The sequence below is a fragment of the Anas platyrhynchos genome, chromosome 14, assembly GCF_047663525.1.
Source record: "Anas platyrhynchos isolate ZD024472 breed Pekin duck chromosome 14, IASCAAS_PekinDuck_T2T, whole genome shotgun sequence".
Lineage (NCBI taxonomy): Eukaryota > Metazoa > Chordata > Aves > Anseriformes > Anatidae > Anas > Anas platyrhynchos.
Window position 1 is genome coordinate 6,157,988 of NC_092600.1, and position 23,260 is coordinate 6,181,247.

General features: G+C 42.0%; 1 protein-coding gene across 2 annotated transcripts; it reads left to right on the forward strand.

The window, feature by feature from the left end:
* The first annotated feature begins 774 nt into the window (after positions 1–774).
* On the forward strand, positions 775–21,661 carry G3BP1 (G3BP stress granule assembly factor 1). Of its 2 annotated transcripts, none has more exons than XM_027468098.3 (12): positions 775–931; positions 12,984–13,097; positions 14,340–14,421; positions 14,774–14,947; positions 15,742–15,832; positions 16,329–16,422; positions 16,790–16,994; positions 17,697–17,798; positions 18,295–18,406; positions 18,786–18,911; positions 18,999–19,129; positions 20,592–21,661. In XM_027468098.3, the coding sequence occupies exons 2-12, from the start codon at positions 13,003–13,005 to the stop codon at positions 20,796–20,798; spliced, it is 1,419 nt and encodes a 472-aa protein (XP_027323899.1). In that variant the 5' UTR covers positions 775–931; positions 12,984–13,002; the 3' UTR covers positions 20,799–21,661. The 2 variants fall into 2 exon arrangements, with proteins under 2 accessions (XP_027323899.1, XP_027323900.1); XM_027468099.3 differs by having other exon boundaries at positions 19,020–19,129.
* Positions 21,662–23,260: the final 1,599 nt, after the last annotated feature.

Sequence of the window (23,260 nt, forward strand, 5' to 3'; positions counted from 1 at the left end):
CCAAGCCAGCCCCGGCCTCTATCTCTGCACGGCACAGCAGGGAGAGGTCGGGCTGAGCCCGGGGATACGGCAGCGGGGGGGGGGGGACGGCATTTTGGGGGGTTAAATCTATATTTGCTTCATGCCACTGAGAGGTGTGGGGTGGATGTGGTGTACACAAAGGGATAACGCGTCATTTTAGGGGCTGACTGGGGCTTCCTCGCTGCCCTGCTCTCCTCAGGGGCTCCTGGGGCCGTGCAGGGGGAGCTGTGGGGTGGTGGCCGCCAGGCCCGGGGCTGGGCATGGCCCCGCCGCCATTTTGTGCGCGCCCCCCGCGCCTCCAGCAGGGGGTGGTGCGGGGCACGCCGCGCGCGCTGCCTGGCCCTTTAAGGCCGCCGGAGGTTGGCTGTCCGTCAAGGCCCGCTACGCGGTCCCATTGGTCGGCGCGCCCCGTGCCGCGCGTTGTCCCGCCCCTTTCTATTAACGGGGTTTACCAGCACTTTCTCAAGGGCGCCGCTGCGCGCCTCAACCACACTACCGCGTCAGGGAGGCCCCGCCCTTCGCGCCTAGAAGCGCGGGGAGTGTCGTTCTATTGGCCGGAGGGGCGATCCATCACGTCTCATCCCGCCCCCTCAGCGAGAATCCCTCCGCCTATTGGTTGCGCAACGCGTCGGTCAATCTTCCCTCCCCGCGCAGCCAGGTAACACAATTGGTAACACGACCTGCCGCTCACTCCCCGTCCCACCCCCTCTCCCCCTGGCGCACCAATCGGCATCCGAAGGCGGTCGAGCGGCGCGCTCTGATTGGTGGATCCTCCCGCCGCCGGGTTAGGTTGCGCGCCGGATATATGCAGCCGGCGGCAGAGCACGCCGCTGCGTGAGGTGCTTCTCGTCCGCCGGGGCAGGCCTGTGGTGAAGCGGCGCCTCCCGCTCCCGTCCCGCTCCGCCCGCAGGTGACCGGGGGGGGCCCGGGGCGCGCCGGGCGGGCTGCTGGGAGCCCACGGGGGGCGGCTGAAGGGGGCCCGGCCCCCCCCCAATCCCCCCCTTCCCCCTCCCCGGCGCAGGCCGCGGCCTGAGGGGGGACCTGGGGGGGCCCCCCTGGGGGTGAGGAGGCCGCGGCCGCGCTCACGAGGCCCCCCCCGGGCCTCTTGGGGCCTTGTGGCCGTTCCCCGCCCCCCCACACCTTGGGCAGGCTCCTTGAGGGGAGCGGGGGAGCCCCTGGGGCCCGCAGCGCCCCCGGAGGCTGCCCTGGGAGGGGGGGGTGTGGGGGTGTCCGGGCCCCCCCTCGGGGCTCCCCGGGGTTGTTTTGGGGGCTGGGAAGGGGCCGCGGGGGGGCCGCGTGGTGCGGGTCGGGGCGCGGGGCCGCCAGCTTTGTTCTCGGCTGGGCGCGCGCCTTGTGTCCGTGAGGGTGGGTTTGTGGGTTTTTATTTATTTTTTAATTTTTTGGGGGATAAAACCGGGTAGGGATGGGGTGTAAGGGGAGCGGGGGCAGGGAGGGGGCGGCCCCCGTGGGGTTGGTGGATGGAGGGAGCCGGCAGGGGGGCGCGCATCGTGGCCCCGCTCGCTGCGTGACCTTGGCTGGGGCCGGGATTAAGCCGGGAGTGAAAGGCGAGGGGCTGCTGCGGGGGGGCTGCCCGGGCTCTCGGGGGGCACCCCGTGCCCTGGGTGAGGGGGAGAGAAAGGGGAAAGGGAAGGAAAACCCCACAGCGGGAAGGTTTCCTGCATCTCTCACGTGCGCTTCAGCCTCAAGCTTTATCTGATACGTTACCAATTCCTGACGCGCTTACCTGGTGACCTCTTTTGTTACGGCTTGCGTACATATACTCAATTACCCCATCCAAAGAAAATGATTTATTTTTTTTCTCCCCCCCACAATCGGTTGAAAGCAGCGTTTGTAGCAAGCCGCCATGTTTTCAGTGCATGCTATTTTTGTCTAGCCTGTGCTCTCACAGTGACAGCTTTAGGAAATGTGGACACTGCCACCGAGCTCCAAAAGCTAACGCTCCCAGGTGCCACCAATCAAATGTGGTGCGTGGTGGGTGCTAACGAGACCTTGTGGATGGGCATCATAAAGAGAAGGGGGTGAAGAAGTTGGGAAACAAAAACTGCACTTGGGTTCTTTTCTGAAATCTTCATTTTGACCAAGTTTTCATTTTTTTTTTAAATTCTATTTCTGTAAGGAGAGACTTTTACTTAAAAAAAAAAAAAAAAGTTCTGTGATACTTCTCTGATTCTGGAGGTAACATGGGTGCATCCTGTGAACTGGACTCACTCACCTTTTCCAGGACTGTTTCAGTCGGTGTTCTTAATGAAGTGAAATTTAGCTTCAGTTTTAAAAAAAAAAAAAAGGTAGAAGGCAGCTTAGTAGGCAATATAGCTAAACTGAAGGCCACTTCTAATTATTTACATGCTTAGGGGTTTTGTACCCCAGTAGTAGAGCATCTTTGTGAAGAGAATCTCTAGGCTTTTTGTTAGTAATTCATGTTCCAAAATGAGTTTTCCCGAAAGGCAGAGTTAAAACACACTAGCAAGTGGAGTTCTGCACCGTCCTAGAAAAAGGATCACATCAGCTTTGAAGCCTTTGTAAATGTACATCCCTAAATATAAATCTTTCTAAAAGAATCTTGTATGCATCAGATCCAACTGAATAGTGGTCTCCCTTGAGATGTGGGAAATAAAAGAATACGAGATAGCCCCAAAAAGGGAACTTGTTGAAGTATGAGCCCATTTAGTTGAAGGCTGGAAAATGTACTTGAAAGTAAAAGGGAAGACCAGGCAGACCAAATTTCCTTTGTGCATGCGGGTCAAATGTAAACATCAGTATCACCTGAAGGGATTCCTCGCTTTTTTTGGTGACACTGCGATCTAAGAAACAAAACCAAAAGTAGATGGTGGGAAAGCTTTGTATGCTGTGAGTATAGGACCGCTTTGCCCTATTATTCTTTTTGCTGCTGACACAGCAGCATCAACGCAGTTTGTCACGCAGCTGATGGTACTCTGGGTTTGAACACCAATTTTTAAATATGAAACCTTCAGGCACCTAATGAAACAGGAAGTTCTTCACTGTAGTCCTGGTTTTTGTGCACTTACTACCCGTGGTCTCTTGAGAATGTACTGCAAAAGTTTGAGTTTGCTATCAGAATTCACACTTAAAAATGACTTCAGCAAGATGCACCTTGTTTTAGTGTGTTCTACAAGGTGATGTTGGTTTTGATACCCTCAGTCACTACTGAAAGTGAATGGTGTATGTCTGAGAACTGGTTCAGGAAGCTAACATTTTTTCTCCTTGTGGACTGTTGTAATAGTGTATGCTGAGGAGCGTGCTTTAATGCAAGTGTAATAAGACAAGTGGTGTTGCTGTACGTGCACATTGATGTTTCTGTTCATAACAGTAGTAATTTTGAGAGAGCAGTCATGAGATTAACATAAATGGCTTACTGGATGAGTTAGAAAAAGCTTGAATTGAGTGTTGTAGTTTTAATACTAGAAATGAGCATTTTTCTCCAAGGAAGTAGCGTGATGAAAGAAAAATCAAAGAGGAAATCAAAGTAGAGCATGGCTTTGGGTGGTACTAGTAGCTACTCTGGCTGTAGTCTGCTGTGCTTGAAATAAACCAGAGGTGGAAGTAATAGTTTTGCCTGGAAGGGTGGATATTTTTTTACAGGTGCCTGTGTCAAACTTCCAGAATTGATTTGAAGAAACTAATAACTTTGTGCAGAAACTGCAAATAGACTTGGTAATCTCCAGCTACTTCACTGACCACATGGAAAAATACAACTTGAAAAAAATGCTGCCCCCAACCAAAATAAACAAACGAACCCCCTAATCTTCAGCTAATCTAAAAGGATGCCTCGAACTTCGCTGGCAGTGAGTATTATATAGGTCTGGAGCCCTAGTTTAGCTATATTAAGGCTGGACCTCTTCCAGAAGGCCTAGCTGGTGGAATACTTGCTCAGAGATCGTGAGCTGTCAGTTCTGAGGCTTAGAACAGATTTGTACATTCCTTGCTGAGGCAAATGTGGAATATTGAATCTTAAAATGTGGGTGGCCATCATCCATTTCCTTCTGCCTTGCCCTGTACTGTTTCTAGTTTCACTTCGGCTATTATGCTGATCTGTTTTGGTTTTAAGTGTCTTAAAGTAACAATACCACGATGGATCAGCCTTAATTGCTAGGACCAGTCTGCATTTGATGGTTAAGAGTCTTCTGTGGCTGACAGAGTTGACATGGTTGGCTCCTAAAGGCATCTGTTGCTTAGTGTGCAGAAAATATTTTATCAAGTCTTAATTCTTGTGACTTTAATCCAAGTGGGAGTGTGCTTGTTTCTTTGTAATATCTGTGTAGCTAGGTGTTCTAATCTGCTTCATCTGAGTGCTTGGGAGTAACTTTGGCTTTTTACTTTAAGAAGCTGCAGTGGAGCCAAATGGAAAAATTGCAGAGCTAAGAGAAGATGACTGGATCTGCTGCCAACTTCATTGAGTTGTTGGAGCAGCTCTTGGATGTCAAAACAAAACCTGTTCTAATGGCAAAATCATAGGGTAGAAGTAGCTACTTCATAGGGAAGCAGTTCAGAGTGCAGCATGGACATAAATCTGACTTAATTTTCATTAACAAAATCAGTAAACAAACCGTTCAGAATGTCACTCGCCTTTAAGGTGAAATTTCCATGGTTGAAATGTAGCTTTGCAGAAAGACAATACTTCTGTTAGTAGGCTAAGTGAAAGGGAAGTTAGAATAGGTCCGGTTAGGTATAGAAATCCTTCCTCTAGTGTAGGAGATGACCTCTTTGGGAGGATCTGATTTTAGGATTAAAAGAAGCATAGGAATATTTCTATGAATTCTCAAGGCTTTGAGATTTGGGAGAACTCGCATCTTGAAGAGGAATTAACTTGTGACTTCCATCAAATCACAGGGGCCAGTCTTCTCTGTAATGCTTAATGCAACACAGCTATCTTGTGGTGATCTGAGCTAGTTATGCTCAGGGCAGATTATCTTAGTTTATCTTGCATCAGGTCCCTTGCAGTAGCCTTGTTTAACTTGCTTTATTTCCTTGTCAAGACAATTTTCAGCTTTTCCTTATAAAATTAAAGCAGGATATAAGCAGCCCCCAAAAGTGTATGAAATGGCGAAGGGATGAGGCATGTTCCATTTGTTTTGGAGCTGCTTGCTTAATATAACATGTCTGGCTACAAATGTTCAGTAATTGATTGAACTGTACATCCAGAGAAAAAGGGATTCAGGGGAGTTGGTACATGTAGAGGCTGTTGGGATTGTCTTGGGGGTAACTTACTGGAGGATGACCAAATTATTTATGGGTGTTCTAAAAACAAAAACACTGGCTGTTTACAGGTGTGTGGTAAGACCTGCTGCAGGTGAGAGCTGACCTTTACAGCATCTCATGAAGGTCCCCCAAACAACAATTGAAATTCAGTTTGTACTTCTGAGACTGTGTGTATAAAGTCTGCTGTCAGTAGCACAGTCCTTCTGCAGGAGGGGTTTAGAAAAGTAGCCATCAATTCAGAGCTCTTGCCTTTTGGGCGTCTGGGAAGACCAGAGGGATTAAGATGTCTAGCTTGGTGCTCCAGTATTTTCTGGTCAATAAATACTGAATAATAGCAAATTTAATGTGTGCTTTCTAGAGCTTCTGCATCTCCTTTGTGTAAAGAGTGGCGTGTGGATTGTGATGACTTGTTGAGAGGTGCAGAGCCATGCTAGGACATCTGAGAATGGAGAGCAAACACCTCACTTCCCTATCATAAATCTCTAGTGCATGTTATTGAAATAAAAGTATTGCAATAAACTGCCTGTGAAACTGTGTTTTGGTCTGTTGGCAATGTAAGAAATAACTTAGATATGTATCTTTGGAGTTTGAATGTTTGTCTCCCGTGATACAGAACAGCAGAAGTTTTCAAAAAGTAATACAAATACACTGGTTGCAGTCTGAACTTGATGACTGAAAGGTGACCCTTGCTGGGTCATGGGCATGGGGCAGCTGTTACAACATTAACTGCAATAAAACCTGTTTCTAGATGCTAATTCTAGGCAGGAACCCAAATGCTTAGCTGCTTCTGCCAAAGTGCTAGTCTCCTTCTGTGTATCACTGATGTTGCGGTTTTCACTGAATAGAGGTGGTGACTGCGATACAAAGTAGTAGAAAATTGGAAGGCGGTTGAAAAAGATTTGAAAATGGAAAAAAAAATTGAACCCACAACCGAAGTAGGCCCTCTATTCAGGGAAAGGAAAGTGTTTTGTGGACAGGCTAAGAATACTTGTTGAGAAACTCTTATGATAACATTTAAGTGTAATTCCAATTTATTTTAGGATTCAAAGTTAGATCACTTCTGTCTCCATTCCATTTTAAACAGGGCCTAATCTACTGTTTGTCTTTGGGCAGCACGTGGGCCTTTGTGTTCCTAACTAGGATAGTATCTCTGATTTTCCAGATCACTGTGCCATACTTATACTTTAGGTAGTTCTCTTTGTATTCAGCTTCTCTGCTTTTGATCTTAATGCTCTTGAAGTTGTATTCCTCTGAAGTGGTCAATATTCATGTAAATTCTGAATAATAGCAGTAAAAAATCACCAGTTTGTCTCTTTCTTGCTTGGCAGAGCTGAACAATACAAGAAACACTGAATGTTGACTGGAAGCTGGCAGACTCCATTGCATCCATGTACTTGTGGTTCACACTTAGGTTTGTTAGCAAAAACACAGGCTGACTTCTAGAATGACAGCTCTTCTGCAGCAATTCATGGTTTGTTTATTTGTATTCTTGCAGTGTTTAAGGGCTGTACATTGCTGCTGGGTAAGGCTTCCCATCTGCCACTGGCAAGCAGTGGTTTTTCAGCATTAGCATGAACAGCGTTGAATGTAATTCTGAACTATTTTTATCCAATTTTAAACATAACTCTTATCATCTTATCCTGATTATTTTCGAATCAAATTATCCAAATAGTTCATTTTTAATTCAGTTTTCTTAATTCTTTGTCTTCTAGTTAGTACAACGCATAGCTCTTCTGCGGAGTCCTTCATCAGTATGTCTCAAAGAGCTTCAGAAAGGGGTTCAGGTAGTGCTCTGCCTTTCTGCAGTATCACGTTAATGAAGCACTGATGCTTACCCAAGGGCGGAGCATTCTGGTTGCTGTCTGATTTTTCAGATTCCAGCTCCTGGCTCAGGGACCCTGTGAACTGAGGCACTGCTTCTTTGTAGGCAACATGGTTGTTGGATGGAAGATGCCATTCTTTATTAGCCAGTGGAGAAACAGCTGCATTAAGTATCCAGATCCACATCTTGAAGATTATTAATAAAGGCTCTTCTGTGTGAGATACTTTGGACTGCACACTGCTCTGATCTTGGTTGAGGAGTACCTGTCTCTGGAAGTTTGTAGTCAATACTTCCTATGGCCTGTTAATTTGGATGCACCTAACCTCATGATGTGTTGTTGCAAATTCAGTCTTTAAATGTTTCACTGTTCTTTGGCCAAGTTAACCCATTGTGTAGCTTTCAGCGTATGGCTTGTTATCTCTTACGATGATTTTTCAGACAGTGTTTCCCCTCTGGATCTGTCAAAACTCAAAGTAGAGCTGTGCTGGCAGGTAACTGTAACGGCTTGTGTATAAAATGCAAGCTGTATTGCTGTGATACTGCTCCTTGTGATGCTGTACTTCATCCATGTGACACCAGTAATGACACCTGTTTTTTAAAGGAGCTTAGTGCTTTGAAGCTTTTGTGGCTTAGCTATTTGAGGTGCTTTTTCATCACTTCATGGTTTGGTCTGAGGTTAACAACTGGGGTTATTTTTTATTCCCTCTCCCCCTCAGATAGTTAATGCTGCATTAAAAGAAGGGCATCTCGCATCTCAGTGTATCTGGTATCTTGTAGTGTTTTAAATATGCATTTTCTCAAAGGCTTACGTTACTCATCCTACTTGAGAGAAAGCTAGTGTATGATACAAATCCCCGGATGAGACAGGCTCTGGAATTTGCCGAGTGATGCAAGTTTGGTTTGTTTGCGTTGCATTGTTCGCTCTGCAGTGTTTTGTATCTCAGTTCACACAGGTACCGGCTGCCCTGGTTTTGTTTAATCAGCATCAATAGCAACCACCAGTCACGTAAAATGTGTGGAGAGGGGGAACTAATGGGATTTTTTGCCTTTGTTGATTTAACTTATGCTTCTACCAGGCATTACCTACAAAATGCTAGGGAGTTTTATTTCATTTGTACTGGCTGTTTTTCTGTTGTCCAAAGCAACTGCTTCTAATGCGGGTTACTCCATATAGATAAATGGTTTGTAGCTTTGAACATCCCCACCTCTTCCTATGTCTTCCTAAGGAACCTGCAGAAATCCTAAATGACACTTAATTACACAATCCTGTTAATTATTGACCAGACCTTTAAAGTCCAGCAAAATTGCTTTCTTTTTTTTTTTTTTGCCAGTTTTGTTATGTGAAACTTAGATGTAGATGCTGCTCTTCCATGTGAGCTTCTCTGGGTGTTTTAAGTTCTCAAAGTCCTTCTATGTTAAGGAAATGATTGATACGAAAATAAGGAAGTAGAATTGCATGAGAAATCTGGCATTCTGGTTTAAAGGGGAAAAATATCTTGATCTGTGGAGTGTATCAATTATATTGTCAGAGTTGCCTTTGTATATTTAGGGGTAAAGGTTTAGAAATGAAAGATACGAATTGTACTTCATAGAAGTTGACTAGGGTGTCAGAAGCAGTGTAGCAGCTCTATGAGAATATCTTAGTTAAACCTGCAATTAAAAGGTGGCGGGGAAATGACACTTCTTATTCTGTAAAATGGACCAATTTGTAGAGAGGCTCATTTGATATTACATTCTTGTCTTACAGCACACCAACAGCCAAAAGAGAGCATGTGGAACTGCTATAGGATTGTTCCTTGTGTCTGCTGTGTAATATCTCAATCAGAACTACAATCTGTTGTAGTACCTCTGGGGGTTTTTTGACAGACTGCTTCTTGTATGGAATAAAAGTCAAAAATAAAGTTTAGACAGCCGATGTTTCACTTTCACAATTGTATAGCACTCTGAGAAAATACTAGATTTTCTTTGACCCTATTAATTCTGTTAATACTAACATGCTAATATGCTCCTTGGACCTAATTTTGCTAATACACAATTTACATAAATGGCTCTAATTTACATAACTGTACTCTAGAAATTCAGTGCCTGGCATTGATTTCCTGCCAAGTAGGAGCATTGTAACAGATGGTGGAATTTTCCACTAGCCAGGTGATAACCGCTGTAAAGGAGGCATTTGTAAGTCTCCTGGCTTAAGGAAAGGGCTCAGTTACGTTGCAGAATTGTTCTAATATATTTGCTATAATTTGAATTACTCCGTGTTTTACATATATGGAATGATATGAATGCATATTTCTGAATGAATCTCACCAATTTCCAGCTTTTCCTATCAACTCTCATCCTTTCATCTCAATTGACAACACTATTTGGATAAACTGCTATCAGGACTAATGCTGTGACAGCTCAAACATTTGTTACCATCATGACCTGTGTGGTAGAAATGTAGTAAAAAATATTTGCAGTTATTCTAAGCTCAAGGAATAGAGAGGCAAGTAACAAACTGCTCATGAGTGCTAGGGAGCAAATATTCTCTGGAGATGCTTGGCTTGTATCATTCAGGTTGCGCTGGCTGGGGCTCAAGAACAGATGGTAACTGGCAGAACAGCAGGTGCAGCAGGAGTAAAAACAGATTGTTGTCCCCTGATTAGGTCACATAGAGGTTTTTCCCATTTCTTTTCAGATCCTAATGAGAGCTGGGCACTCTGCTATTCCTCCTCTTTCCATGGGAAGAGTTGGTTCTGACATTTTTCACCCTCTGCAGTAGGAGTATGTCCGGTAAATATGGCATAACCACTAGCCACTACCTCCCATATGTCTTCAGTGTAGTGCTGGGACAAGTCAGAACAGCACAGAAGATGATGTGAGTGCTGGTGGGTTACTGCAGGTGAAGAGTCTTTCACTGAGGACAAATCCGAAAGAGCTTTTGGTAGTGAGCTGTTGTGACTCCAGTCCTGCAGGTAACAGTTCACCATTTTGTGAGGAAATCCAGCTTTGTACATTCATATTAGAAGCAATTGGAAAATAATTCTCAGAGGAGCCTGATACCTTTAACAGAACTGTGTAGAAAACATGCCTGTGGGCATCAATAGGGATGTGGCTGGATTCTAGAGGAAACTAGTTTGTAAAGAAATGAAATTCATTCATTACACCCCCAACTTCCCCTAGAAAAAGGAAAGGGGAGTGAACAAGGAGTGTGTGCATGCAGTCTTATGTGGAGCTCATGCCCTACTCAGTGTAGGGGATATGGTAGAACTGGTCTTCCAGTTGTAAACTCACAGCACGGGCAAGGTTTTGAACTTCTGTGGAACATTTGAGTCTTGCATTGCCTGGTAAGCCAAGCTGAGTCTGAAAAGTGAAGGTGTTGTCTGCCACTGCAGCTGCTTCAGGGTCATTCTGCTGCTTGCAATGATCGTATTTCACAAGTGCTTTACAGGAAATAGAAAGTGAAATTAAGAAATCAGCATGGTACCCGCAGCTTATCCTTACTTGCCCTGTTGTGTTTTTCTTACTGTCTGATATTTAGTGGGGATCTAATTTAACATGCACTAGAAGGCAATCAAGTTCATAAATTTGAGGTTTTAATTAGTTACTTCAGACTGTGTTCAGTCTCGGACATCTGTATGTGCGGACACTATGCTTACAATTCAAAGGCTTCTTCAAAACCACAAATACTGGGAACTTCCTAAAATGAAAGCGGTCTGCAGAATCTGAGCACTTCCTGCAGGCCAGGCCCAACCGTGGCATAGCACTTTCTCCACGATTAGCTCTTGAATACCACCAAATGACAAAGCTTTTTGATTTATTAAAAAGCCCTTGTTAGTTCTAGGTCATGTTTGGTCTTACTCTGTGTGCTGTCACGTAAGTAGTGTTTCCTTGTACGGTGTTGATACACACACTTCCTACTGAACGAGCAGGAGCTCATGTATACATTCATCCTCTGGAGCCTGTCAGATCTTTCTCCCCTATATTTAACTAGGAAGAAGTGCATTTCAGAGATGGAATGTATAGGCTTTGTTTTAAAACTTAAAGAGAAAGTGGTGTGAATAACTCATCCCTTTTTCTGTTAAAAGCAGAACAATACACATAATACATATCAATGCATGCAAAGCTTTATCAAGTTCTGCTGTAGTAATAGCATTCTAGTTAGATCTTCTGGTTTGAACCTGAAGCTGCACACCTCCCAGGGTAGGAATTAGTGTGTTGTATCTCTGGATGCAATGCACACTGACCACTGCTGGTGGTTTGGGTGGAATCGCGTCCTCAAATACATTATTGGCATGTTCTGCCACTGCTTAAATGTTGCCTTGTGTCTTTCATTTACAGCATGTTTTGTGTTAGACCGCAGTTAGAGATAGAAGAAAGGTGCCAGATTAGTTTGGATTTAGCTTTATGCAAAATCCCATGCTCCATGCTTCCTCTTGTGTTTGTTTTTTTTTTGACGGGGGTGTTGAAATTTTTTTTTTTCATTCCTCATACATACTGCAGCATGATTTTAGTTTCCTGTGCAGACCTATACATGACAATGCACTTGAAACAGTTGATGTCATATCCTCACCTGGTAGGTCACCTCTGTCTGCTGGAGCTACAATTTGTTACCTGTTCTTAGCATTTAAAAATTTTGCTTGCTGCTTTCATTTCTTGAATTTCAGACAAGATCCTAGGGTGAATGGGATGAGGCTTTGTACAAGTACATGGAAAAGGCAGTCTGTTTCCCCTGGCTTTGTTCAGGTGATAGTTGTGGGCAACTCTGTTTACCCTGGCTACAGGGTGCTGCTATGTGACAGGAGAAAACTTGTCCCAGTGTAACTGCCATGGCATGTGCTTTGCAGACTCCATCTGGATTGCTTTCTGCTTGAGGACCTGCTTAGTCTGATTTGCATTGTTCAGTTCTTTAGGTAACGTTGCCACTTGAAGCTACTCCTAACTGCAGTATTAAGAAAAAGCAGCTAAGTGAATGCTGTCTTCTGAATTAGTGGTGGTTTCCTGGGGCTCAAGTTGGTACTGTATTAGTTTGGATTTGCAGAAACACCTGAACTGTGTGCACTGATGCCAGAGCATATTTCTACATTCTCCTTCCAGTTTCAATCTTGTCTTGTATGAATTTGAACAGCTTGCATGAATGCTTGAAAAGAAGGAAACAGGAATGTTCTTTGTTTTGACTGACCTGGCCTGAAGGGATATGTGTATAATTTACCTGCAAATACTTCTTTCTTGTAATTTACTGGCTCGCTGGAGTTGGGTAGAAGGTACCTAGATCAATTTGTCCTTTGGCCTAGGTATTTGATCTTTTAGATAGAACTGATAGGTAACTTGCTGAGTTCAGGGAAAGTAAGGGAAAAGCAGCATACGTTTCTGTTTGTAGCACAGTAATTTTGGTATAATCCGATATTCCTCTACAGCACTTGTCACTCACAGGCAGGGAGTGCTGCACTACTGACAAAAATAGATTGGACTCTTTCTGACCTTTTAAAAATGCCCTTAATACAGTAGCACAGGCTTTGCTTTGGAACATCTGACTTTTAATTCTGATTCTGAAGTCAAGTGAGGTAAGTAGAACTTGGATCAACTGTAAATGACTTAGCCACTTAGCAAATCCTATTGACGAACCATACTTGCTTGCTACCTGCATTTTACTGAGGGTAAGGATGATTACATGGTGGCGTGTTATGAGGTAATCTCCCTTGCTTGTGCAGCTTCTCCCACCACTGGTTTTTGCTCCCTGGCAGTCCTCTCCTCAGCACCAAAGATTGATGTCTCCGAAAACATCGGTTAAACTGCTTACTGTGGTAGAACTGCTAACAGGTTTTCGTTTGTGCTTTCCACCATGATTATATGGCTTATGCTTTCAGTATTTGAACAGTAATGTGAAATGCTAGTGTTTTATGGAGCTTTTGATTTTCTTTAGCTTTCAGTTGACCAAAGAAATGGTGATGGAGAAGCCAAGTCCCCTGCTGGTCGGGCGGGAATTTGTGAGGCAGTACTATACTCTGCTGAACCAGGCACCTGACTATTTGCACAGGTAAGGCTCTGCTTTGCTTTTTTTTTTTCTGTATGCATTTCTTATTTTTTTGTTAAAATCAGTAAATAAACTTATTGCCATGACTTGGCTTGCCAGATTTAAGATTTGGGCATTTAAGTGTACTTTACCCAAGACAGACTCTGGGTGTAGTTTGCTTTCAGTTTTGATCAACTAGGTTAAAACATGAATGAAGATTAAAGGAGCTATAAAAACTTTTTGTTCTGATTGCTATTGAAATACTGCTAGATTCATTCTAAATAAAAAAGGTAAATCAGTATGTTGCTTGCAGCTTGTAGTTGTAATCAGTATAAATGAAAGCTGGATAAACATTACTTAAACAGTTTTGTTTGTCTTGGTACCATGCCTCCTGACTAGGGGAGAAACTGAAAAAGGCATGTACTCCTATACTGGTATGTCTCAGTCATACCACTGGCTGTTGCTTAAAGGAAATCAGACAAATTATGAATGTGCAGCAAACTACAGTCTGTTTTTGAAATAAAATGGTCCCGTTTGACTTGATAGGTATCCTACATTGAGGATTTACGCTCATTTTTGAAGATACATTTTGTTATATTGTACTTTGATGTGGTAGATAAACAACTCCTGAAACTTTCCTTCTAGTCTCAGGAAAACTTTCAAAAGGCTTTTCAGATACTTTTCTAGTTAAGTGGACAGCTGACCTCCTCCTTTTGGGTCGGAGGAAAGTTTAGGACATGCTGTGGATTCCAGTTCTAGCCTTTTTTTAATCTGCTGTCAGAATGCAGTCCCATGATGTTTGACTTCTTAGCTTGTAATTTCTAGTTATAAAATGGGAGGCTTATGTGCAGTGCTTTCAGTACTGTAGATGAACAAAAACTGCTATTGCTCCTTGCTGAAGCTTTAAACCAGAGCTTGAGGGAAGCCTTTCATGTCCTGTGTGTTCAGGATACTGTTACTTTATAGCCCTTACACAGGAAAAGGAGAACAGGGTTGCACCATCTAGTTTCCTATAAGACACTTTTTTGTTTTTGACTATTAGTGCTTGGGTATCTGACAGACCTGAACAGTGCAGCTTACACAGGAGATCTTTGTACTTTTGTTTTCTCCTTTGATCAAAGAAAATTGTTAGTGACACTCGAATTGTATGGCTTTATTCCAGTCATGAAGGCAGAAAAAAATACTTGCCTGATAGTATATTATAGTGCACCCAAATGTAGAGGCTGTGTTGTTACACAACAAATATTTAGAACTTCTTTCCAACAGGTTTTATGGAAAGAACTCTTCCTACGTCCATGGTGGCTTGGATTCTAATGGAAAACCAGCTGATGCAGTCTATGGGCAATCTGTAAGTACTTGGAAAAACTTAGTGTCATTTCATTCTTTTTCTGGTCTCCTTTGTGGGTTGAGGCAGATATCCAGCTGTGATTCATTCACTTTGTCAAAGTGCTTTCTGTAGAAAATGGGGAGAAACAACTGCCTAATTGTAAACAGCAATAGTGAAGCAAGATGTGCTTCCTTTTAGTAAAGTTAATAAAATAAAATTGCTTGCAAAGCAAAACAAAGAGAATGCTGCCAAGCTTGCTTGCTGCAGTTTAGAAATAGAATTTAAAACAGAGTGTTTTGTTTTCTTGCTTTGGAGGCTGCTGACTTAGCAGAAATGGCTTTCACAGTGTAACCTGTGTTCTGTCCTTTTGTAGGATATCCACAAGAAGGTGCTGTCATTAAACTTCAAGGACTGCCACACAAAGATCCGTCATGTGGATGCCCATGCTACCCTCAATGATGGTGTTGTAGTCCAGGTGATGGGAGAGCTCTCTAATAACATGCAGCCAGTGCGCAGATTCATGCAGACGTTTGTGCTTGCACCTGAGGTATGCTATATTGAGTGACAGAGTTATTACAGTGCTTACACTATAAGGTCAGGATTTGAGGCCTTTTTGATTCACTGTTGGAATCTGAGGTAGCTTACCACACAATTCAGTAGTAATACTCTGGAGATTCCTAAGGAATATCCCTGCTTCTGTATGTTCTGGATCTGTTAATCCAGAACATCATAACTGCAGATGTAAACATCTTGACTTAAGGATACTAGGTATTTGCAACACACTTTTTCCTTATATATTTTAAAATTCATTCTTTGATTTGCTCTCCTAGGAACTTGCCCTTGTATCAGAAAAGTACTAGTGGAAAGAGGAAAACACTTTGTCCTTTGAAGACAAAGGATCCAGATTTTCATATTCTCTAAATAGTTTATTTGTCGTTTAAGGCGGTCTTCAAAATAGGCACTTTTCTGAACAAAATCGTTCAAATAATTGAAAATGGTGGTGAAAAAAGGATTGCAAGATCACTTAATTCTTAGCCTTAGGTCAAACTGAAAAATAGATGTTTCAAATCACAGAGAGCTCTGGATCCTAATCTGTCAGTGTTTTTGTCAGCTATCAGAATAAAAAGCACTAAATTTCTTCCTCTTGGCTCATACATGCTTGAGTTGCTAGTATGATGCTATTTTTTTCTGAATAGTGTAGACTTCTTTTAAAGGGGGCAAATTTGTATTAACCTTTAAGTGGGAAACGGATGAGTTGCTATATGAGATAATTACCTTATTTCACTTTTTACATTATTTCAGTTGATTCAATTGAATCAGTTTCTTCCTTTGCCCTTCTAGGGATCTGTTGCAAACAAGTTTTATGTCCACAATGATATCTTCCGCTACCAAGATGAGGTTTTTGGTGACTCTGACACTGAGCCTCCAGAGGGTAAGTACAGGCAAATCCTGTGTGGTTCTCCTCATACTTGTTTCTGAGTCTGTTTCAATGCTCTATTCCCAGACTAGAGGAATTATTTTCTTAAAGCATTAGGCTTCATGGTATTCCAGGTCTCTTTCTTGTCTGTAGTTTTACTCTTCTTTTACTATGCTATCTATACTTCAGCAAAGATCTGTAATATACAGACAATTGATATTTTTCTTGCATATTCTGTTTGTGTTAAAAGAATTGTAAGACTTTTTTTTTGAGCAATAGCAATCAAACTTGTAGGGTACAAATTGGCTTTTCCAAATACTTCAGAAAATGTTAGACCTTCGTCAAAACTGAGTAACCTAAATGATAGCATAAGTATAAGGAAATATGTTTAATGTCATGTCTTGATATGCTGAAGAGCACAAATAGGAAACACGAGACTTCAAATACATGTTGTAGAAGATGACTTAGGCTTCTACTGAATATTAAAGCTGTTTTTTCTAACTTCGATTAGAATCAGAGGAAGAAGGGGAGGAACCTGAGGAAAGACAGCAGACACCTGAGGCTGTTCCTGATGATACTGGTGCTTATTATGAGCAAGCTGTCAGGTAATAATTACATTAGATTAAGTCAGGTGTTGTGTAATACAGACCGTTTGTAAAACAAGTCAAATGAACTTAATGCTACTCATCATTGTCCCTTTTGACAGTTGAAAGACAGAAGAAACTTAAGTGCTGTTAGGCTGAATGCGGGGATACCAGATTTTCTGTAGATGCAATGCTTTTGATGGTCTGTCGCGTGCTAATGTGAGACTTGCATGCTTGTGCAGTGTAGCCTCATCTAGACAGATTAGTTTTGTTGTTCCTCTTGAATGCAATGTGATCGATTTCTGTATTGAACAAGTAGTATTCCTTACGACCCAGTGATCTAATCAAATATGATACTACTTCTATTTCTCTTTTGTGGTGATAATAGCAATGACATTGAGGAACACCTGGAAGAGACAGCTGCGGAGGCAGAGCCTGAGCCAGAGCCAGAACCTGAACAGGAACCTGAGCCGGAGGTGCAGGAAGAAAAATCTGAGCCGGTGTTGGAGGAGTCAGCTCCAGAAGAAACTGCAGAGAAGAGTCCTTCTCCAGCTCCTGCTGATCCAGCCCCTGCAGTACAAGAAGACTCCAGGGTAATGACAGTGGGTGGCACTTTTCTGTGGTGTAGTGGCTTCACCAGTGTTAAAATTTAGTTGTTTTATTCCTTATTCTGGTGCAAGAAGTATCTGGAATTAGATATAAGTGCTTTAATTCTTTCCCGTGCCCAAGTTACTCTTTAAAAGTCCAGTTGCCTTCTTTCTGTTGGCTCCTAGACAGTAATAGGTAGTTGAGATTATAGGTAGTAGTAACTGCTTGACTAATAAGATATTAGGATGTAAAGGAAGGCTTTGTAAACTCGGTAGGTGTGTGAACTGTGATAGCAGTGAGAATTCTTTGTATACAGAGCTTCTGAAACTTTGAACAGACTGTAACCAATGTGCTAAATCAGCAAAATGGGTGAAATGTGACTTTTGTCACTCTTCAGTGTCAAGAGAAGCAAAAGTAGTCAAATGAGTATTCCAGAAAGCAATACTTCAACCTCTTGTTTGATACTTGGTGTTAGGCTGCTGCTGTGTAATATTTCAATTCTACATGGGTTTCAGAAGTAGGTTAAAGTGTGACTTTGTTATTCTAATACAAAGTCTTTTGAATTGGAGCAGTTTAGAGGCTGAATCCAGAATGTCAAGTAAAACTTCTAAGCTATCCTATTACCCTGTGTCTGTTAGCTATATCATCTGAAATATATTTCAGAGAGATAAGCACCTGAAGTTGAGTTACGATCTTCATTTTTTTAGACTTTTTCCTGGGCATCAGTAACCAGTAAGAACCTCCCTCCCAGTGGAGCTGTTCCAGTATCAGGAATACCACCCCACGTTGTGAAAGTACCGGTCTCACAGGTAGGAATCCAGCAACTACAGCCATTAAGTGCTAAACTGACTGGCAGTAAGTTGAGACAGGAAAAATATAGTGAAATCTATTTGATTATGATCTGAGATCTTGAAGAGACTGAAGACTATCACAGTGTCCTGTGATAGATTTAATAAATCTAATTCCCTGTTCTTTGTATTGAGAAGGAATAATTACTTGTGAAGGAAAAACAGGGAATGGTCATGAGAGTACTGACTGCATCTGTAGTCTAAAAAATTGTTACCCCCCCAGCAGGAGAGGCAGTTTCTCTAATGGTTTTTCCTTTGCCTGCTGATGAACAAGACGTCTGTAATCAATTACTTTATTGTAATATAAGCTGTGTATCTGTGGCCTTGCTGAGCTAAATTTAGGCTTTTCTGTATTTTCAAGGTATTTTACCTGTAACTTCATAGTAAGCTCTTACAGGTTGAACCCTAAAGTTATGTTTGATTCTTGCATGATAATTCCTTTTTTGAATTTATACAGCCCCGTCCTGAGGCAAAACCTGAATCTCAGACACCACCACAGAGACCTCAGAGGGATCAAAGAGTGAGGGAGCAGCGAACAAACATCCCACCACAGAGGGGTCCTAGACCAAGTAAGAAAAGCTACAGACTGTAACAGCGTTTCCTTCTCTTTGGTGTGGGGAATCAGTGTCATTAAAGTTTTGAAAATCTCAATTGTCAGTAAGTGAATATTTCTACCGAGATGGCTATTCTAGGTTATCTTAGTCTGCAAAGCTGTAGAGTGTTTTTTAGTATTCGATGAAGTATCCAGGTTTCTACTGAGTGTTTGATTTCAGTCAGGTGACAAAAAGCAAGCAGTTACAAACCCGCTAGTGTGGGATGCTTACACTTATGTGTAAATGGATAGACAGTCTGAATTCAGATTTTTTTGTAAGGCATTTAATTTGACTGTGCCTAGCTTTTTGTTTAGGTGGACTGGCTTTTCTTAAACTTCTTACTTTTATGTTCAAGTTCGTGAGGGTGAACAAGGTGATGTGGAAACCAGACGGATTGTGAGGTACCCAGACAGTCACCAGCTATTTGTTGGGAACCTTCCTCATGATGTGGATAAAAGTGAACTAAAAGAATTTTTCCAAAGTAAGTTGGCTGCTCTATTTTACTTCTTGGGGTTTGGGGTTATGGCCATCTGTGTGGTTAACAGGGCATTCTAATGTGTGACCCAAGAACTTGGCTCTTCTCTTGCAGGCTATGGCAATGTGGTTGAACTGCGTATCAACAGTGGTGGGAAGCTCCCTAACTTTGGGTTTGTGGTGTTTGATGATCCTGAACCAGTTCAGAAGATCCTTAGCAACAGGGTAAAATAAGCTTTTTGTCAGTGATTAGTTGCTCTTTTGATAACAGGCAGTGTTTTTCAAGTGACTGACAAGAAAAGCTATTCCTCCTGGTCCCTTTCTAATTTCAAGTGTATTCTCAAGTAAGTGGGGTGTCTTTCCTTCCTATGGTAAGGCCTGTACAGCATGTGTACAGACAGCCTTTTGTAAAACATCAAGGTAGGTGGTAACAACTCCAGTGAGTTTAAAAACTAATTCATTGTAGAGGCTTTTTCCAAGAGAGGTTGGTGAGCTCTGCACAGGAAGTAGGTGAATACCTTTCAGGGAGGAAAGGTAGAGTCTGACCTGTGTGGGCAAGGAGGATTTTTTTGGCCAGAAGTTGAGTAAGAAAGGATTGAGAGGGAGAAACAAGAATCTTTCCTGCAAGCCCATGTAAATGCATAAATTACAGTGCATGTGCATTCTTAAAGTATTTAATATAGACTTAAATCCTGAAAAAGTACTTTAATGTACCTCCTACCCTGCTTTGACCAGTGCTAAATTCTGTTGCTTTGCATGTGGGCCCAGTGCATTGGGCAAGCGTGTCTCCAGAAACAGTAGGGATCTTCTGATGATAAAATTGGCTATAAATGAGTTTTAAAGGGTTTGGTAGGTTGTTAGTAAAAAGGTAAACCTGATGTCTGTTATCTGATGTAACGTGAGAGTTTGCACTGCTATTGCAATAGTCAAAGCATCACATTACAGCTGCTTTGTCCAGCATAGCTGCTGGCTAAAGCAAGGCGATGTACTTCATCCTTAGATCTGTTAGTTCTGTAACCAGTTCAGCAGAATTAAATAGCTAAACTTCTCGTTTGATGAAAGCACTTGTGCCAATGATGCTATATTTTCAATATTCTTCACATTCTTGTTTGTGCAACTACTGGAATAAGTTGTTTGGAATGACCAAATCCGTATTCCTGTAGTTCTTAGTCTTCTGTTCTTCAACTCTGGCTGCAGTGAAGCTTGCTGGATGTTGCCAACCTGTTCATCTCCATTCTCATTTCACTGAAATTTCTGATCTAGCAAGCACTTGCTGCTGCAACTCTAAACAGTTGACTGATCAAAGTGAAAAACTTCACTGCTTTTTTATAGCAAGGTGGTAGAGAGGGTCTAATGTTTTATGTGTCAGAAGAAGAAGAAAAGCTCCGGTGGAAGACTGGATTGCCACATTAATGAAATTAGGTTGCTGTTAATAGTTTAAATCCTTCTTAAAGTGTCAGAATGCTCAGCATTAGGTCTTAGAATTATTTCACAATTACTAGAAAATGGTTATGGTCAGAGTATGCAACTAGTCTCGTGCTTGGCTGGAGAAGATATAAGGAATGTTCTTCTGAAAACCACTTCCCTTGGATGGAAAGGACGATATGAGACAAATTTGCAAGGATATTTGACTTAGGAGACCTATGGATATTTCCTTAATGAAAGTACCTCTTTTCTTTTGTTACAGCCTATCATGTTCAGGGGAGAGGTGCGCTTGAATGTGGAGGAGAAGAAAACACGAGCTGCCAGGGAGGGTGACCGCAGAGATAACAGACCACGTGGACCTGGAGGCACTCGTGGGGGGCTGGGAGGTGGGATTCGAGGGCCTCCACGTGGAGGAATGTCCCAGAAGCCAGGATTTGGAGCTGGAAGGGGGATCGGGCAACGCCAGTGAATGCATCGTGGATGTTGACGTGGTGGCGCAAACCCTTTTTTCCTGCAGATTTGTGAATTTCAGCCTTGGGTATCTTGGAATGTGGCCCTAGCCTGTTATAGACTGCTACGTTTGATACTATTTTGGCCCCTTTTTGTTTGTGTTATGGTTTTGTGATTATTTTTTCTAGTCCTTGTCCCAGATTCCAGCTTTGTGGAACAACGTTTTAGGAAAAGTGGATTTTAAAAAGAAAAGAACTGAATTTCCTTGCTCACCTCAAACTTACGGACTGGATTTTTTTTGGTACCGGTGGTCTTTCCTAGAAGAATGTCTTTTGTTTTTCCTTTTTTCTCCCCTTCTACTGAATTTGGGTGCATTTCAGTCAGTGGAATAATATTTCACGTGCATGCGTTCAAGAGCCTGTAGGAAAACATAGTACTTGGCAAGTATTTCAAGGGCAGGAAAGCAAAACTATTGATTTATCCCTTGAGGGTCATATGAACATCCTCTGATCTGGAGATATTGCCACTTGAAAAATTGACATTCACCTTTCTCTTTGTGGCGCTGTAAAAGTGGAATAATGGGTATCCGTAGAATCTTTTTTCTTTTGATACGTGATCACGGAAAAGAATTCTAACTGCTGTTTTACCACTTTAAAATTTTGGATTGTGGGATAGGTTTTAAATGTCTAGAACTTGACTCTTAAAACACTTTTCCTGAACTTGTGAAATTTTTTTATTGAAATAGGGAGGTTTTTTCATGTTTAGTTTGTATTTGTATAAAAAAGCAAAATTGTTGTGCCTTCTATTTATCTCTCATTCCAGTCTTGGCAAATTGTTTAAAAAAATAATAAAAATAAAAAAGGTCTAGATTTGCTTTATCAAGTCAAGAGTATGTTGGAGTTCTTCCAAGGGGAAGATGTTCTTCATTCTGTCACTAAGTTTGTTAGGTAGAGGTGGTTATAGCTGAAGCTTTTTAATGCTGTTTGTTCATCAGTTTGGTATTTGAGTAATCAGAACTGAGTAGTTCTTGGATGCAGAACTTAAAAATTCAGCTTTGACGCTGGGCAGGTTCTGTTACAAATTTTGCAGAAGTACTTTTGTCACATTCTTTCTCTCTGCAATAAGTGAGTTACTTTTGCAGTTGAGGCATTAAATTAATCTCCTGCTTCTGCCAAACCTGAAATAGATGGCACTTTTGTCAGAAAAAAAGAAGATGCCAGTCTGTCCTGGAATTGACAGAAATGCTCTCCTCTACCTCCTAGAGAAGCTGAATAAATGAGTTTTGGTTGGAGAGATCTTGTAAGATTTTACTGCACAAAGCAGTCTATTTCTGTAGCATGTAAACATCTGGGTGAAAATGCAGTTTTGAGTCTACACCAGACCTTCAGAGCTCTTGATAATAGACCAGAACTGCTTAGTAAGCTTCTTTTTCTGTGCTAAAGGTTCATTTTATGTGTTTTCTCAATTTATTAACACAACCTCCATGCATATGCAATACAGATTTCTTGGCCTTTGTTTAAACAAAAAAAACTTTGTTCTTTGTTTGCAGAACAAAACTGTCCTGCTCTAAAGGGCAGGTGGGTTCTGCCTGCTCCAGAGTGGTAACTTGCTGCCACTTAGGAAGCAACGAACTTAGTGTTTAAGCCTGGTTGTATTAATTCTCAGTGGGGTTTTGTTCTATTTTGGATTTATTTTCAGTGTTGCATTGCTTCCCTTCTTATGAATGTTTCTCAGATATTTTGGTAAAGTGGAAGAGAACAGTGTGACAGCGAATAGCTGTGGTGTGTTCTCACAGCCAGAAGTACTGGAAATGCATACTGCTTCCTCTTGTGGTGGGAACTGGTATTAAAAAAACTGCATTTTTCCACATTGGGAATGATCATCAAGTGAAGGTGTTCAACAGAAGTGTTTCACTGAACTGCCCTTGTTTGTTATCCTTTATTCTCATGTGTTGTGTTTCTGATGTTCTTGATGTTGAATCTGAGATTGCAGTAACAGGTTGCACTTCAGACTATGAAAGTGCTATTAATAAAAATTTCTTTAGCTTAAAATCTGTGAAAGCATCCATAAACCTGAAAAAGCACTTCTGGACAACTCTGGCTTATTGTCATCTGGGTTGAGAAATGTCAGCGAAGAACTGAAAAGCCCGTAATGTGAAGTGTGTGCTTGTTTTCATGTTACTATTTAACATACTGAGCATGAGTAAGACCCAGCAAGTTACAATCTTATGAGAAGATGAAAAGTAAAATACTTACAGAAACTGTTCTTGGGATATCTTGTGCAGAAATACCTGTCAGAAGCAAGTTATGTTGACAGCATCTCAAAATACAGGCTGACTTAATGGTTTTTACTTGTCTTATGGTTCTGTGACTACCTAGTAACCAACTATGCTGAAACAGCCTTCTGAAATGTCATCTTGGCTTTTTTGTTTAAAGTTTAGTAGCCTTGGGCCCTTTCTGGTTTGTGCTTTGACTATGCTGT

What these genes read in the sequence shown, in the direction of transcription:
- G3BP1 (XM_027468098.3), top strand. Translation starts at nt 13,003, where the DNA reads ATGGTGATGGAGAAGCCAAGTCCCCTGCTGGTCGGGCGGGAATTTGTG. An exon ending in CAGTACAAGAAGACTCCAGG is followed by an intron (nt 16,995 to 17,696) that starts GTAATGACAGTG and finishes TCATTTTTTTAG; the next exon opens with ACTTTTTCCTGGGCATCAGT. An exon ending in ACAGAGGGGTCCTAGACCAA is followed by an intron (nt 18,407 to 18,785) that starts GTAAGAAAAGCT and finishes TTTATGTTCAAG; the next exon opens with TTCGTGAGGGTGAACAAGGT.